Here is a 19,183-nt window from a genome sequence, read left to right on the forward strand (position 1 = left end):
CTGTTCCATTCAAAAGCTAGATTCGCAGAGACCTTAAAATCCATGGTGAGCCGTAAAATGTATATTAGAGAATGTCAAGTTACATAGAGAAATATATATTAAGGATATACACTGCAATATAATGTGTTGGTTTTATTTCTCTCCAGATACTTGTAAGTTAAAGTCAAAAAGCAAACCATATGAAATCATGGCACAGCCCTACTTGTCGTCTAAGTATGAGGAAGGTGACCTCAAGAATAGTGCTTTTATGGTTTATTGGAACATAAGAATGTTTTATGGAATTGCTTATGAATCGGAATGTTTAATTAGAAGGAGAGCAGCCCGCAAGCAGCAGCCATTTACAACAAAAGTTGCTGGGGGAGAGTGACTTTAAAGAAAATATAGAGAGGTCTGTGCAATAGTGTGGACACATTTTCTCATGCAAAAATCCTTTTAGCCCATATGAAGCATAAACTGATCTCTTATTATTTGTTTTACCAGAGTACTCATTTATTTATCCCTTCCCTCTCATGATCATTTCCTACTTTCTTCCTTCATTCCTTTATCTTTCTTCTTGTCTTGTCAATATGCAGAATAAGACCCAGGAATTGTCATGTTACACCGTACACAAACTTAACATATTTTTAAAATCTATTTTCATCATTTATTCTGGGGAAAAACAAGCTTGAAAATTTGTATTTGTCACATATATATGTATATGTATATATATAGACACACACACGAGTATATAAATATATTGTGCATGTGTGGACACAAGTATATACACATCTGTCAATCATAGCACGTAACATAAATTATACACACAGCTTCAGTGGAGTATTAAGAAAAGAATCCAGAAGCACTTTGGGAAAGGCAAGAAATAGAATGACTTTAAAGCATGTCTGCAGGAGTCTGAAGGAGTGAGGAGTCCATATGCCATAATCACTGTGCATTTTACTTTGGTTAAAACATTGCGGTCCCAGGGAGACCTTTGTTCTGTGTACGTGCGCTGTGCACGTTCTTTCCAAGTGGGCTAGTTTTGTTCTCATGCCATGGGAGCAGGTGGCATCAAGCTGTTTTGATGAGGTTAAAAGGCTCCTCCCCCCTCTCCGAAAGCAGCAGCCTGAAGTACGTCAGCAGTAATTGTGTGCATGGCTCTGCTGTGCAGGGTGGGTGGAGGAAAAAATTGATATCAAATAAGGGCATCAAACTGGGATCCGAGAGTTCCGTTTAAGTTGTTGCTCATTTTTATTAGCCCCACTGGGAGGAAAGCCTCATAACTTAAATATTCTCCATACAAGAACAGTAATTCTGATGGATTTAAAATTTCCTTTCCAAAAGGATGGATTTAGAGCTAAATAGTGTATATAAATGGAAAGGTTTCTTTATCCTCTTTTGATTTTGTTATTGACATATCAGACTTTAGCTCAGTTAGATAAAAGAGACGCGTTCTGTTGCTTGGATGGGAGGCCTTTAATGAGGATGGGAGCCCCCGGGGAGCCGAAATCGGTGCAGCTTTCGGGTTTCTTGCTGTTTCTTCAGTCTTTCTGTCTCCCTTTGCAGAGGGCCTAGGGTGTGGGAACTATCCAAGGTGCTAGTATGCTGGCAGCGTTGCCCTTCAATGCAGGCGGATTGCAGAAGCAGAGGAGAGAGATTACTGCTTATTTCAGAAGGTAGGTTCTTTGTTCCAGAATCCCTGATTAATCAGCAGCAGCAGCATCAACAGACTAAGGCAGCTGGAGAGAAGAGAGAAGCAGGAAGGGAGGGAGTCCGGGGACGGGAGGGAGGGGGGGAGAGAGAGAGAGAGAGAGAGAGAGAGAGAGAGAGAGAGAGAGAGAGAGAGAGAGAGAGAACACATACACCAGAGCCAGAGCAAGCTGGTTGTCATGGGGGAGGGATGATGCTACAAGCTAGGCTTCTCCAAACCTTCTGTATGTATGCAACGGGAAAAAGCATCTTCTTTGGGGCTGGAAGGAGACATTTAGAGAGGATGTGTCTGATTTTTGTTTCCATTTATTTTTGTCTTTGCAGAACATGATCAAATGAGTTACCTTAGCCAGCTTGGTGACTGCTTCGGGTCTGGTAGTCATCTGTGTAGCAAAGTGGGTAAAATCATTCAATTTCTTCCCTGCTGGCCCTGGAAGGAGAGGGGCTGTGCGCTCATCCCCACCCATTAGCTATGCCCTCTTTTCTCCGAATGTCGATTTAAGGCGGCAAGCAGCTGTCTTCTCCACAGCATCTTCCTAGCAAACTTTAAAGGGCATTTTATCCAATAGAAAGAACATCGAAAATGCTCTGGTCTCTAGTGATGAAGAATCTCGGATTCGACAGTTTTCCCATCCAGATATAATGCACTTTAAATGAAGAAAAGCCGAACTGACCTACAAGTCTGTTTCTTATGGTGCTGGATCACTCCTACCGAACTGCCCCGAGACCAGCCTTGAGAGAGGGCTCTGACAGACCCAAGTCACCTCCTGACTATTGCACTTAGCTTTCCCTGGGGACTTAAATTTGGTATGTATCTCATTTTTTTTCAGACTCTATAAGCATGCTAATTGAATCTAGAACTAAATAGAGGAAGCAATTGGTTATGAAATGGGATGGATTTTAGTTAGGGATACTTAATGCTGAAGTTTGCATGTTTTATTAGGTGGAGCAGAAATAAAGATATAGCACGGGCATTCACAGTGTTCGTGAGCCCCCGGCTATTTTTAATCCCTTACCCACTTAGTGATTACCATGGAAATGTTGAATAGATCTTCATTAGTATAATAAGCTGTGTTGAAATACAACAAGAATTTGAAGTATTTCCATGTCACTAATTGCTATTCAAGTTGTGCATGCTGCTATTTGTCTTAATTCCATACCATAAATATTTTACTACAGGCTCAGTTCATTGGTGTCATCAGTGAGAGCCTGCTTTGCGTTTTCAGAAAGAGGAGATATGCTTTACCACAAAATATCCAAATTGATAGACATACTTAGAGGCTGAAGCTGCTTGTTTTGTGGATGACTCCAGATAGACATTTTCCTGAAAAAGGTGTTTTATTATCAGTCACTATTAGGAAGATTTCACTAGTCTTACCGAAATGTACATCTTCTGGAGAACTTTAGGTGGACTGGTTTTACTTGGGACATGTACTTATTTCATTGGAGTGTCTCCATTCTGATTTTCCAAACTACCCAGGAATACTTTCAATACTTGAAATATAGGTATTGCGTGTCTGAGAAAACATTGCGTTAAAAAAATTTTATCTGTCTTGAAAAATACTAAAGTTGTTTTGGTACTAAAGGAGTACATTTTAAAATTTTTATCAACATGGTGAAAAATATAAAGGCATTTAATGGAAGAGGTTAAGTGGTATAATTTTGATAATTTTAATAGCCACAAATGTATAACTAATTAGTATGGAATGATGAATAGAGAGCAAGAACAAAATTAATCTCCCAACATTTCATGTTCTGGACATAAAATTTATTTGATATATTGTTCAGTGTTAACTTCAAAATTAGTGAACAAACAAGAACCAGATATGCACAAATGCTTTGTTTTTGAAAGTAGAACATATTTTGTCCAGCTCAGTGAAGGAGGGACTTCTGTAAAAGGCAGTTAATATTTAGGAAACTGTGAATACAGACCTGTGGAAAATGCTGCAACTTTATAGGGGACAAGCAGAGATATAAAACTTGATTGGTTTGTAAAGTTGTGAGCAAGTGTCAAATCTCAGGGAAAAGAATGGTGGCTATTCTTGAAAATCGATCAATCAGTCATAGACTATCAACTCAATTAGATGGCTTCCATTGTAGCTCCAGTCAGCAATTTATTAAACTGACCCCGTATGCTTTGCAAATACTGCCTTGTAAGCGTCTGGAACCAATTGGCCCAAGGCTCCACAAAGTCCCTTAGCCACTTTTAGAGTGTCAAATTTTAATAACTCAAATTCCAAAACTTTATATAGCATTAAGACAAATGTCCTTTGAAAGCCTCAAAAAATATATAAAGAAAAGAAACGAGGAATCCGGAAACATAAGTATAAAGTAAGGGTCAAGAATCCAGCCTTCATCAAGGCATTTGTTCTCTTCTGTGTATTAGGTTGCTTCAGCAGATCACAAATCACACCATGATAACAGCCTAAAATGAACCTTATCTCATTCTGGTCATATAACTATCTTTCAGTATGCATTGTGGACCGATATTTAGATGTTCTTATGAAACTTTAAATATGCGGAAACAATTCATTCCCAAATTAGATTTGTTTTCCATTCTTGATCACTCAATATAGGTGACAAAATCAAGACTAAAGAAGTTGACACCAATCTGTACCTTTGAAAAGCCAAATCTCAAATAGAAAACAAATTAATTTTAGAAATGTGGGGAAAACCATTTAGGAAGAAAAACAACAGAATACCAGTGCCCAAGAGGCTAGCGGACTGGTTCACTCAAAGGATGTTGGTACATATGAGACTCTTACCTGGGTAAGTGGAATTATAAGATTTATCACAGGGCTCAGTCTTATTGAGGGAGCGTTCATATCCATCAGGTCCACCCTAACAGAGCTAGAGTGGTGAATTAACAATGCAGGAGATTACCCTAACTGAGGAATTAGTTCAGAATTTTAAACAAAGGGGGGACAGATGAGAGATGCTTAGACGTAGATGAGAAAGAGCCAGGCAGCCTAAATATTCATTTGACTCTTTCTGTGTGACTTCTCTCACACAGCAGCCTGTGTCTTTGAGGAACTGAATCTCACCATGAACTGGTGCTATAATAAATACACTCTGTGAACTGACAGTTCACACAGTGGGTGTCTTCATTGGTGGAGGGAAGACTCTACATAAACACATGATCCTGGGGAAATTTGTATGCATTTATTTTTCAAAAATGCTCCTTTATTTTTAAATTTCTCTTTAACACTCAGCATTACAGAATGGCTTCGCACTCAAGTTTCCTTGATTAAAGTATCAGCTCTAAAAAGGAAAAAAAAAGAAAGTAGGAATTTTATAATTTTATGTTTCCATTGATTTTATTTGGACCTACATGACTTTGCTGTGTGTTTGGTAATGGAGAGTTTTATTTCTATGTGAACATTTGTGACAAATTAATATTACTATCAGCTTTTCATTCAGCACTGCTCAGGAACAATGATGCTTGTGTAAAATATACATGGAGAAAACTCAATTCAAAGTTAAATCCTCAGTTTATATTTCTTGTCCATGCTAAGAATTTAATTAGTACATTTTAGTTAAGTCAATTCTCAAATTTAAAAAGTGTCATAATATTGTACAATGAAATCCTTGTGAAGGGTGTGGTCAACAGGTTATAAGTAACAAAAAGTGAAATGTAAAATGAAAAGCTGAAAAATAGTCACTTTAATATTTAATCCAATATCTTTAGCTTTGGTAAGATCAGGCATGATTGTAGGCACAGTAACATAAATACTAAATTAACAGAATCGCTGGAAAATACAAAGCATAGAAGTATCAGAAGTCATAAAATAAAGACCCAAATTTTACTGTGTATTGCATGGGATTCTGATTTTGTCATTTAACCTACTATCCCAGGAGAATTCCTGACATGATTTTCAAATTTAGCCATAAATTCCAATAAACACATACATAGCCCTGCACTGTTTGGATCAGTGCTGGGGCTTCCAAAGAAAGCCTACTATCTACTCTTAGAGTGAAGACACATTGCGCCAAGAGCATAGACAGGCAGCAAAATCTCTTGTTTATTTTAACCAAAAAATTGGTGCACAAAATTGTTGGTGGCCATAAGAAGGCAGAGATTCTCCTTCAGTCTTATGCATTCTATTGCTTCTATATCTAATTAGAAGTCAAGTAAGGGAGGTGGTCGCTTATTGAGAAAACTCTAAAGATGCTATATAGCACATAAGAACCCGGTTGTATCTTAATATTACTTCCTAAGAAACACACTGTGAAATTCTGTGTCTGTTTAAACAGAATTACAATTTAAGAGGCAGGAACTACATCTAAGTCTTAGATGGGCTAAATGGAACATATCTAACTCATTATTTATCTTATATAAGTGCATTCTAAAAACACATTTGTGATGTACTGGATTTTCTTATTACAGTAAATGGTAGCAGTTATAAAAATGTAGATGATTAAAATGTTTCAATTTTCTATAAGGGAACTGTGATGCATTCATCTTTCAGCTTGGAAGGGCAAAGTTGGAAGGTTTAAGATGGAATGAGCACACTGTAGTCTATACATCCCAGTGCTATTGTTTTCTAGATTTAGACCCTGGAAAGTGGCATGCATAAGGGTCTCGATAAATTATTTTGTTAATGAAGGAATATGTTGTCTCCTAACTTTGCCATAATATGAACATCTGTGATGATGGAAGTAATATTGTCTTAAATATTCTATCCGTGTGTTTCAAAGTAAAATTAGTTTATCAGGGAGCCATGTTGTTAAATATAATAATTTCCAGAGTTGTTAACTGGTAGAACCAGCAGGATGGTCCAAAGGTAGAGGCTCTTGTGTGCAGCTTTATGACATGAGTTCCAACATCAGATCCCACAGGTGGTAGGAGAGAATTGAATACTGAGAGTGATTTTTGACTTTTAAATTAATGCTTTGGAAAACATGCCTGAATGCAAACACACATACCTACCTACACACACACACACACACAAATAAACATATATATATATATATATATATATATATATATATAATAAAATAAATTAATAATGATTTTTAAAACAAGTATATTTTAAACACCAATGGGGGTGGGTGACTGATGTTTTATGATAAAGGCAGTTGCCACCAAGCCTGACAACCTGAATTAGACTCCCATGACCCCCCACATGATTGGGCAGATAAGCCAATCACTTCAAACTGTCCTCTGTTCTTTACATAGAAGTTATGGCATCATAGTCCCATCTATTAAAAAATCCACAGCTTAATGTAATAAAATATTTGATTTAAAAGAAGTTTGTGAAAGGCTTTCATAGCAATATTGCTACAGGGCTTACTGAACACATACATTTTAAACCAAATCCTTATGACATGGTCTGTTCCAACTTCCATGTTTTTTTAATGTAAAGAGAAGCTTAAAGATATTAGTTAATGCAAAACCCTGGACATAGAAATAATGCATTTGAGACTTTTAGAGCACATGGAATAACTTGTACCTCTGCCCTATAGGACTTTGTCAAAGTCCCTGTACATTACAAACTAATTCCCGTGAAGACCAGCAGACAAGATACTATGAGCTCAATAAACAGGCTGCTAATCTTATTTTAAAGACTGCGTGTCAATGTTGAGATGCTATACATGTTTATTCTCAAAAATGGTGGCAATAAGAATTCACGGCCAGCTAATGATGTAAACAGTATGAGAGTCAGATGAGATGTAATTATTATTCTAGTCTCCTTCTGCCATATGACATCTAGATGATTATACTTTGCCATTCCTCAGTGCCTTGTTTGTAGCAGGTGCCCAACATATTCTTAAATAGATGGGTGATCATATGACCAACTTACCTTCCTGCAGATGGGTATAGGCACATACATAAACATGTAACCCATTTTCATAATATAGAGTTTTACTTGACGATTCAGTTGATTTTCATCTAAAAAAAATCCATGCAAGTTAAAAAGTACTTTTTCCATGTATAAATATTTTGCAATAATATAATTTCACATTTTCTCAGAAAAACAGCAATTTAAACCCCATGTAACTTGAAACGCCATTGGTAACGATAATTAATGATCAAAAACAGTCAACTATTTTGTTAAAGAGTATAATATGTAAATTGTATAAGAATCACTAAAGTTGGTGGAAAAACTCTACAAAATAAATAAAATATAACCTTTTGAGTAAGCGTGCTTTTTGCATCTGGGAAAAGTAGAGTTTTGCTGGAGGGCAGAGAGGAAGGAATCATTCTAGCCTGAGGTGTTACCTCTAGCACGCTTATAACATGAGTCGACCTGCTTGACTTAGGCAAGATTAACTGCCACAAAGTTAGATGGTCTTTTTTTAGCCTAGAGTTCTTACTGCAGATGTTCTTGATGTAGGTGAATTCCTGATAATATTAATGCTTCAGATAGCTGGATGAGACTTTCCTGAACCTTCCTACCAACATGGAACTTTCTTCTTTTCTAAGTGCCCAGGTGCCTGCCACTAAAGTATGTGTTATTAATACAATTGAATTATATAATTCAATATACTATGAAGTTAGAATGATAAGACTACTCAGTTCTAAGCTATTGGAGTTAAGATATTAAGCAAAAAATAATAAAATTTTAATACAAAGTCAACAAACAACTTCCAGATTCTAAAATATTAGAGACTGAAAAAGACATATTTAAGTTTAACATGATATTTAAATTTGGGTTAACTGATAGCTAAAAGGCTAATTAATTCTAATATGAATTGAGATTTAGAATAACTTTGATGTATACTTAAACAAAGAAACTTCTTGATGTTTTCACTAAATGGATGGATTGATCAACATTTCTATGATTTTTAAAGGAAGAAAAAAAGCTGTAAAATACTTTATAAATTTCTGTGTATTTGGAGAAAGGGTCTCTAAATATGATAGACATGTGCCGTACTTCACTCATTTGTATCACTTTTGTATGCTACAGCAAATAGGAAATTAAAGAAGCCTTAATAATATAGAAGATTAAGTTTTTGTTTTTATGTAATTTTGTTCTTTATTTTTGTTCACGCAGTTTGCCTACCTCTTCTTGAATACTTGGAAATACAGTGATTCCTAAAACTTGCCTGTCTGACCATCCATCGACCTACCCATCCATCATGCATCCATCCACCAACTCACACATTCACTTCACATAGACATTGTTGCCAAGTATCTTCACTAACATTATCATGATATTAGACTGCTTTATTGTGCATACTACATTTGAGTTCTATTCTAAACCCTTCACAGCCATCTCTTCTACAAATCACAGCAGGTAGTGGGAGTTTTGTCATTCCCTTGTAGCTGAGAGCTAAATACACCAGGTCAAAGTACCATGTTTTAAACTATGGCTTGATTTGGGTTTGATTTGTCAAGCCATTGCACCTGGAACGTAAGTTGTTTAAAGTCTGTAGACTTTTAATTAGCAGTACTACAATAATATCAAAGCAAGTATTTCCAAAATGCTGAGGATGTGTGGGCTTGACAATGCACATATCATAGAAAATTATGATATTAAGTGATTATAGAGAACCATTTTGAAAATAACACAGAATCACAAAAGTATACCGATTAGATAGACAATATGTTTTTTTTTTGATTGCTATTACCTTTTGTATGGCCAATGTAGATGTATACATTTTCACTTACATATTTAGGGAAAATGTAATTCATTTTTTTCCAACATAACATAATTTTAATTTATATATGCATGGAAATGTCATTATGATAATGAAAATACAAAATTTGGATTATGGTGTTATAGCAACATATTTTGAGAAACAAAATTATGAGTGTAATGATGCAAACCAGATATTTACCTTCAGAAGCAATGCTTATACATTATCAGGTGGCAGGGCAGAACTGTGGTCCTTTGTCCTGCTGATGCTGATGGTTTGATGGAACATCTGACACTCAAGTAACACAAGTTTCATGTTATTTCAAATACTCATGGAATGTGTAATTTATAATGAGGCATTTTCTTTACTGGAAAACGTGAAATGTATAAATCTGAATTATTTATAGAAAATTCAGCTTCATTTAAGGGAACACGGTGGTCTAATATAATATGAATGGGATATAATCCTTTTTAGTACTATGATTTTCCTTAATGGTATTCTATAACAACTTTATACTAACTCACCATAGCTTAAATACATTTGAAATACATCAATTTATTTACAGTGCGGGAGTACACGTGTGCTATGGTGCATTTGTGAAGATCAGAGGTCAACTTAGCAAGTCAATTATGCTCATCTACGATAGGGATTCTGGAGCTGGAGCTTGGGCCCATAGCCCTGCCAGCAAGCACCTTTACCCATGGAGACATCTCAGTAATCATTAACTTAAGAGTCATAACTCACCAGAGCCGCACATATCCTGAGGGGTCTGATAACTCACTTGAGATTTGGGACAATAAAATCTTAGGAACGAACCTTAACAACCTTGTTGTCCATTTTCAGGAAGTATCCCGTTTCCATGATACCCTCCAAGATGATGAGTGCTAATCCCGAAGAAGACCCTTTGGACAGTTTTCTCCAGTATATTGAGGATATGGGAATGAAAGCATATGATGGGCTGGTTATTCAAAATGCATCTGACATTGCTCGTGAGAACGATCGCTTGAGAAATGAAACAAATCTGGCTTACCTGAAAGAGAAGAATGAGAAACGGCGAAGACAGGAAGAAACAATCAAACGGTAAGAATAGATCACTGCATTGCATGAGGGAGTTTACAATTCCTATTCGTATTGTGTTACCGACACCTGGCCCAGAAGGGGCTGGTCAGAGTCTTGGCAGGGAACATAGTAAAAGGGATACCTGGATGCTACCAAAAGCTCATCCCTCCTGCTGTCAGATCCTGACCTGAGTTAACAACAGTTACTTGCTTGCATTTTGTGCATATGGAGGTACAGATGGGCTGGGGAGAGAATTCAGTTTTCTCTCTTAAAAGCTTGTGTTGAACAACTCCTTGGTAAAAACACCAAGGAGCTCAGACATGTTTTAACAGCCAAAGTTTTATGAGAATGTCCACCTTTAATGGCCAATGTTTATAGTTCTTACCTTAAAATAGAGTTCATCTTCTTCCTAGAATATGACCAAAACCAGTGACTAATTAGACATGTATGTGGCTCTGAAGAACTGGGAATCCTTGATGTATACTCCTGAGCAAATTTTATGGAGATTACATCTCTTGGTTTGATACCAAGGGTTCCAAGTTTGTTCAGACGAAATTGTTTTCAGGATACAGCACCTAGAGGGCCAAAGTAATGAGGCACAGACGGCAACCCTGCAAATAGAGGTTAAGCTCCTCGTGGGTGCACACAAAGGGCACACAACTTCTGCTTTTTACGGTTGTTTTCTGATGTGCTACTCTGTCCAGCTTTGTGGAATTCTGTTTTATTATTGTGGTTCATTTTTTTTTAATTGAAAAATTGAAAATGTAGAAAATGCTCCTCTCAGTTATCTGCATGGTGGACTAGTGATGGAATACTGGGATAGTTCATAAGGGAGTTTCATCTAATATTTTAGTCACATGTTCTCTGGGAAGAGTAGGATATTAAGAAAATGAAAATGATTTATTTCAAGTTCAGTTATTTGGATTGCACAAGGCAATGTTACACAAAATGAATAATGCAAAGAAAACATTTTACATGTAAAAAACGATGGAAAGAGGGAAGAGGAGGGGTAGGGTGAAAGAGTAGCAAGGAGAAATAAAACTAGAAAGAGATGTTTTAGAAGAATATACTATTTTAGTTCTGAACTATTAAAATTTTACCCAGTTTAACTTAAAATTGATTCCTTCCTGTAGTATGCTAGGTATCTTTTAATATTTTTTCTTATCTACCATTTCTGACAGACTTCTACTTATGTATGAGTGTCTTACTTTAATTTTGAATGTTGAGTTTTTAGAAATTCAAAGCAGAGGATCGGTTACATGATTTCTAGAGCATAATAGTACTGCAATTTAAAGTTTTGCAACCTTGCATTTGCAAATCGACAATTAATTGCTTTTTCTAAGTGCACGACTAGACTTATTTATGGTAACATCTGTTGGCTCTTTCTAGCATCACAGCATACACATCCGTCCCACTGGCTTCCAGGTTTTATTATTAACCTTAGTAGGATTCTGCATAACTATCTAAGCACAGAGACAACAGAAGTGGCTAAGTTTCCAGGGCTTTACTGGCACATGTTTAGAGAGGCATGAACAGTGGGGTGGAGATCTGAAGTCTAAGGCACTTGGGAGCAATATCCAGATAGGTAGAGATACATCAAAACCATGCCAATCAATGATGAGGAATGTGACAGTGGTTTGAATATGTGAACTTGTGCTCATTCTGTTGAATTAATCAAACTGCCTTCTACTACTGTGTTACAAAGCACAGAATGTAGCTCAGATCACTTACTGGAAAAAAAAAAAACCTAAAATGCTCTCCATTGACTTCCACCTTGCACATTGGACTTAAGCATATTAATACATTAGACTCTAGCGTAGCTTGAGGATAGAATTAGCACCGAATGTGCGTCGATTCTCCTGTTTTCTTGTAACTTATTAGAACTGATTGTGGTAAAACTGGGTAAAGTGGGTGCATTTTGGAAACCATATGAACTTTTGGATTGATGAGACTTAGGCATTGAGTATGGAGAATGAAAGGCAAGGAGCTTCTTGTGGCCTTCTGGTGTACCCTCTGTGTGCTGCTGTTGTTCGAACTAGCAAAATGGCATTTCTATTTAATGAAATGGCAAAGACCAAAAGTGAAGCAAGTTTAAGGCAAATAACAGGGAATGGGAGCCGATTTTGATATGCAAATGTTAAAAGGCTTTGAGCTGCTCAGGTAGAGATTCTGGATGGAACTTGGATAAAAGACCCAGGACTTCGGGTAGACTTCTATGTGATAAGAGGGAGAAACATCTTAGTCTTCCATGGGCTTTTAAATCATGTACTTACAGGACAACAAAGATAGCTAGGACTTAAAATTTAAAATGATCAAAAACCCAGGACAATTATCCAGGGCACCTCAAACCTCACAAGATAAAGACAGTGGAAGAACTCAATAAGTGCAGTCCGGGAGCCCCAAAAGAAGAATGAACAGCATTGGAGGAGAGCCAGCAGGGAAAGAAAAAGAGCAGACTTACTTACACGCCCTTCTTCTGCCAGAAGCTTCATTGTAGCTGCAGGGGCAGGGCAGGACCAGCAGCCTGGGACAGCTCTCAGTGTAACACATTATACCAGCGAAAATATCAAGGTGCAGGTCTGGCCCACTCTAAGATCAAAAGGGGAAGTCACAAAAGACTTAGAGAAGTAAGCCATCTTAGAGTCCCTCATACCCAGAAGAGAGTCATTGGTAATGTAAAAATGACCAAGCTGGCATTCTAGTAAGAACGATGGGGGATGGGGCCTCCTCTAATCTTAGGTAAAGACGATCATTTTCAAAATAACATTTAACTCTTGCCCAATAACGGTTGAATGTTTTAGGAATGAAAATAAATGGTTTATGCCTTGCTATTTATAACTCAGTTCTTTATTCAACCCTACCCCAAATCCTTTTTCTGGGATTCTAATTTAATGTGTAAATATCTTGGAAGTATAAGGATCCGATGAGAGCCCAAAATTGTTGAAACTTCTCCAAATCACTTTTCTTTTCCAAAAGCAAAACCCATGTGAAGCAAAATGGCTTAGATGCCTTTGAATGTGATTGGGGAGGTGCTTAGAGAGGGAGAAAATATGAACAAAGCCAGACCAGCAATGCCTCTGTTTGAGAAGTCCAAAAGCCTTTTTCACTGCCTTGGGAGAGGACTGGCTGAGGCACCTCCTTGAGCAGTACAGTCTATGTATCATTTTAATGTCTGTATTCAGTTTAATTTTGTTCATGTAAGAAACAGTATCCCAGAGGTTTGGCATTTTCAAATAATGATAATTTCTCCTTGTTGTGTGCTTTTTCTTTTCTTTTCTTATTTATCATATCACTTCAATATTCCCAATGAGAAATGTCTGCTTTTTTGGAAAGTCCATCAACTAGGTTTCTGTTCAAACATACCTTTGTGGGATGCTGCAACCCTGAAAAACACAGAACACCACATTCAAAGTGAACATATATTTCAGGGTTGTTTTTTTTTACCTTGCAATTAATATCAAATAGAAAAAAATCAGTAAGTTTTTAAAAACACCATCTAATTAATTAAAATTACTTCATCTGTCCGCTGAATGCCTTCAAAATATATTCTGTGATTTAATATATGGGACATAAATGCCAGAAATTCTAAAAGGCAGCACATTTGACCTTGAAAAGGCATTGATGGTAATTCTCTGTGAAATGCGCCAGTTGCAATTTCAAAAATGTGCCGACTGCCAAGGCATGCTTAAAACATGGAAATAGGATTTCATGTGCTTGGCTTTCTGGACCACATACTGCTGAAACGCCTTTTGTGTTCAAGCTGGGAAGCTTTAACACAGAGCCCTTAGACAAACAATTTCCCCCCTCACTTCTTCTATGATCTAAGTCACTGAGGTTTTTCTAAGCCCGGTTCCTTATTTTTAAACTAACTTGATCCCTTGTCACTATTAAGTTCCTTGTATCTTCCCTTCTATCTGTCATACGGGCTTTACTGAAAAGACTTTGCTGGTAAAAACGAAATACTAAATAAAGAGAAGAATGACATTCTTAGTGCATCTCGTAGCAGTTTAAAGTCACGTTTGGTAAGAAAAAAAGAAACACATAGAGGAGAAAATTAACAGATAATGAAAACAATCATTTCAGTGGCTCATTGTCTCTGCTATTTTAAATCCCAATGGTTTTGTACTGGCATGAGTAAATGAGACTTATTTTTATCAAGTAGCCCACAAGAAAAACAAGCATGCAAAATTACCTTTCAACGAGATATTTCATTTAAGATGGTTTGGAATGCACTAGTTATTCATAAATATGGAGAAAGGTGAGAAACAATCTTTGGTGGTTAGTGTGTTTGATTGTGGCCAATAAGAAGAAAAGAAGTGATGAATGACAGGTGACCTGAAGGGCAGTATCTGCAAGCAGCTCTGAGAACAGGCTTTCTTGGAGGTCCTGTCTTTATAGGTAACCCCTTGTTAGGTCATCAAATGAGGACAGTCACTGAAGAAGATGAACAATCTGAGGGCCATCTTCTATATCAGAGGTACAACTGGTTTCTGGGATTCCTTTAGAGCAAAATTCACTTTAAATTCTGGAATTAGTCCTCATGTTTGGTTATCCTAAAAACAATGTAAGACATATTGCTAAGTAAAAAGCAACAAGAAAATAAATATTCACATCTTTTCAAGTATAGTCTTCTCTGTAGGAAGCAGTTGGTTGTTTTTCTCCTAATGAAAGAAATGCTGCATTAGTGAAATTTCTCCAAACATTGTGAGTCTGGAAGACAGCTCTTGACTTCAGCAAAGTGCTTCTGACACAAAGGACTACTTAGGCTGATTACCAGTGTCTCTATTCCCCACGGATGCCCTCAGGGGATCTATATGAGGTTATATTTCCTCTTTAAAAGTGACAGTCTGAAATAGAATTAGATTACATATGGCTCCTTTTAAAAAGGCATGCAGTGGTATATTTGTGTATACACTTGAAAACTGTGTGGATTGCAGAGTTTCAGATTTCCTGTTTTGCATAGGGAATCAGAGTACCACTATAGTCTCTCTTGGACTTTTAGGGAGAAAGCTACAATAAGAAATAAGAATTTTAAGTTTATTTTTCATGTACTGATTTACTACTGCCACAAAAGGACATGGACATGATACCAAATTTGTAAATCAGTTTGTTTTGTTGAAATAAAATCATAGTGACACTGAGAATGCTTATCCACAGACATATGGTCATTTATACAAATAATTTAGTAAGTTTGGGCTTTTTGAATTATACTCTCAACATGATGCAAAACATTGTGGTAACAGAGAAAATGCATTGATGTGCATTTTGTGAATGGTAAACCTACTCAGTGTGGCATGAGGATCCACTCTGGTCACATATAGCTCTCCCGAGGCATTTGTTTTCAATATTTGTTCTCCTATATTTGCATTAGAATGGATACTTAAAAACATCATTCCATGAGCAAAGTGAAGACAGCTAAATGAACAAAGGTTCAGAAACACAGTGCCCTACAGCTAGCCGTCCAGTGTCTACTTTATCTACAGGTAGCACAGGGGTAGCCCCTAGCTGGCCATTGCTTCTAGGCTTGGATGAGCATTGGAGTGAAGCCCTTGGCCAGCAGCTTGCCAGTGTCTGGGCTGCCATGAATCTGTTTATCTGATCTGATGTGAGTTTCTGACCTAATTTTACTGTAGGACTTAGTGTGCAGGCCGAGAAAACAAGGTTAATGTGTTGATCTAGGGTGAGATTAAGCAGCAGAATCTCCTAATGACGCTCTCTAATTTTGGCTTCCTCTTGTCCTTGTGATTAATCCAAACCACTTTCCTATTAAGCCTTGCTAAGTACCACAAACTGTTTTGCTTGGTTTGGGTGTTATAAACCATATATCCAGTCTTTTTTTCTGAGTTGAATGAGATAGCCACGCATTAACAGTTACAAAATGCATAAGAATTTCATTTTAATTCATAGAGCCCCAGAATTAGAGGAAAAACTTCAGCAAGCTGCCTTGAACAACCCTTGGTGGTTATTCTTTGCTGAGCCAGAAAGAATGTATACAAGGATGGCTATGCGTACAGCAGCTTACTAAAGGTTTTCCAGGGATGACGACAGAAGTTAAGGTTGTTGAATACTTAAGAACACCCTTGTGGTAGGCAAATGGTGTTGGTGTGCTGTCCCAGTCTTCAGCAAGGGTCACCCCTGTCCTAAAATGATTAATACATATTTTACAAACCATCAACTTGCAATTTACACAATGCTAATACTTGCAATATTATTATGATGGTGACTGTTTTTTTTTAATTCTCTTGGCAGTAGAGATTAGAGCCCACAAGAATGGGGTTTACAATACCCTTGTGAATGTTTTGCCTACAGAATGTTTTCAAAACAACTAGGCTTTCTGCTGCATGGTCCTAGACTGCTTTAAGGCAATCAGTATCTGTTCTGTATCTGAAATAAATAGACAGATGCTAGTAAGAGGAGGGGCTCTTTTGAACAGAGCCACATCCAGACAGGGCAGTTCCCAGGCTGAGTCCTCTGATGCTGGGGAAGCAGCAGACTTCTGGACAACTAACTCAGAGACAACTGGGAAGCTTAAAAGAACCTCTGCAAAAGTGAAGGTACCCTTTCCTGAATACACAGTGCTAAATTGTTTACAGATTCTTAGGGAGACTTTGGTTACCATTTCCTATATACGGTTATTTTAACACACAATTTAAATTATGATAGAATACTTTCAACCTTTTATGTAAATATGGCATTTATAAAAAATGTTGAAGAATAACAAATGCAGAAAAGGATATTGGGGAACTAGAATATAAATCAGTGAATATTTTTATTTTTTTCCTACTAAATGTGAAATAGCTCCTGGAGAATGTGTCTAATGTAATGAAATGGCCAGAGTAGCCCCTGAGCATGCCAATAAAATGGCCTCTGAGGCTTCCGTCCAACTTTGAGCTTGCCTGAAGAAAATGTATGCATTGCAAATGTGTGGGTTACCTTGAAATTAATTATAATCGAAAGTTGATAGAAAGAAAATCAAACCTTTCCCTGTGAATTTCTGCTGGGGACATATGCCCCTAATTGAAAGGTGTTCCCGCTGATTCTCATACCTGAAAATATTCATGCCTCTGATGGAATATGGACATGGTCCGTCTGCTAAGCTGAGGGAGGGGAGGGGAATCTCCTTTGCTTTGTCTTAAAGAACAAGCACCTTCAGCATGATGTACCAGGTAGCTGTTTTAAAAATACAAAAAGTAGACCAATATTTAGAATCCATTATTTTAATTAGTAAATTACATTTTAGTCTTTGATCGTAGGGTAACTAAAGTGCTCAATATATTTTTTGTTAGGCTAAGAAATGAAGTGGCTCAGTGAAATGAAAATGAACATGACAAAGGAAAGGGGATTTTCTATCAGGCTAATGTACTACATAACTTTGATGTCTATATTGCTTTTTTCATTACTCCTTTACTGAGCAGCTTTTATGTCAAGCATTACTCTCCATGCCTAGGTTAAGGAAGTGACAGAGTTGTCCAAAAAGAGGGAAATGAATTTTAGAACATCAAGAGAGGATAGTTTAAACCAAGTTGCTCAGGCTATCTTAGATGGCACATCGCATGTGAACCAAGAGCTGAGAGGGAAGGAGGGAGACATGCTGTCTGGAGCAGGAGACTTATGGGAAGACAGGACACCAGGAAAACAGGTCAGAAGGGCACATTTGTGGAAAAAAAGAAAAGCAAGATCAAGGGTGTGATTAGAACAGGGCTGAGTAGGTGAGGTAGAGAAGGCGAGCCAATCACGCTAAGAGAGGTGGTGAATGGACTTTTAGAGAGCTTGGGGTTACTGATATGACTTGATTTCAGAGAAACTGGCATAAGATGGATAGCTACTGAGGTCTATTGAGGTGAAGAATGAGAAATCTGATTACTATACCTGAAAAAAGGTCTTTTATCTGCTCTCTGGTTCAAAAAGGACGGAGACAGGTCCTCCAGCTGTAGAATGACTCTGAGCTGAGGGTAGACTGTGGCCTGGAGGTAAGGTGTCATAATATGGTTTCAGATGCCTACTGGGCATCCAGTGATTTAATAATATTTGTATTGTTTATGGTTTATTTTCAACAATTTATAGGTATAAAGCTGAAGAGTTTTGTAGACATTCAAATAGTTATACAATGCTAACAGGTGCATGAATACATGCATACATAGTTAAACTCAAAGAAATATTTTATTATTATTATGATGCTGATGATAAAATTATTGGGCATAGAATCTCCTAACATTTTTGTCAATGTATAATACAGTAGTTTCACTCAGCAAATCTGAAACTTATATCATTGGAGAGCAAATGAGGAAAAGCATCTACATTAACTAGAACAAATGGATAATTGCTCAGAGGAATTGATTTTGTGTGTTTATTGGAGTCACTATTCTTGGCTTCTCAGAGCTATGCATTGGGAGACTTTTCATATACGTTAAAACTAACAATCCTAATGCTGTAATATAAGAAGCAAGATGAAACACAAACGGAGGCCTGTATGACACTTGACACTCTCAAGTGGAAGCAATGCCTTTATAAATGAATAGACTCAATCATTATTACTATTGGTAATATTCATGTACAGTCTTTTGACAACTGTGGAGAATGGAATAATTACTCTGCTAATTGATGTGTATAGGACACATTCCCTGTTTTAAGGTCATTTGATAAACCTGTAATTTCTGCCTCATTGTAAGGAGGAAATTTGGAGTCCTGCTGGGTATGAAATCAGAGTGAAGCACAGCCTAACAGTGTTGAAATTTGAGTGTCTAAATACAAGATGAGATTGGAGTCTTTACTTGCTAGATTGAGTAAGAGCCATATGAAGACATTTGACTTCTTTTAAACTTACTTATTTGTTCTTTATCAAGAAAAAATAATT

General features: G+C 37.0%; 1 protein-coding gene across 2 annotated transcripts in view; it reads left to right on the forward strand.

Annotated features, from left to right (window-relative positions):
* The first annotated feature begins 1,435 nt into the window (after positions 1-1,435).
* Positions 1,436-19,183, forward strand: part of Nyap2 (neuronal tyrosine-phosphorylated phosphoinositide-3-kinase adaptor 2) — a 241,210-nt gene continuing 223,462 nt past the window's right edge. Inside the window, exons 1-3 of one of the 2 annotated variants that reach the window (XM_075951508.1) lie at positions 1,436-1,652; positions 2,011-2,493; positions 10,114-10,350. In XM_075951508.1, the coding sequence (XP_075807623.1) occupies positions 10,130-10,350 (221 nt within the window). In that variant the 5' untranslated portion in view covers positions 1,436-1,652; positions 2,011-2,493; positions 10,114-10,129. Of the gene's footprint in view, positions 1,653-1,805; positions 1,911-2,010; positions 2,494-10,113; positions 10,351-19,183 lie in introns of those variants that run through there. The other variant, XM_075951509.1, reaches the window with a different exon arrangement.

This window comes from Microtus pennsylvanicus, chromosome 17 (assembly GCF_037038515.1).
Source record: "Microtus pennsylvanicus isolate mMicPen1 chromosome 17, mMicPen1.hap1, whole genome shotgun sequence".
NCBI classification, from domain to species: Eukaryota; Metazoa; Chordata; class Mammalia; order Rodentia; family Cricetidae; genus Microtus; species Microtus pennsylvanicus.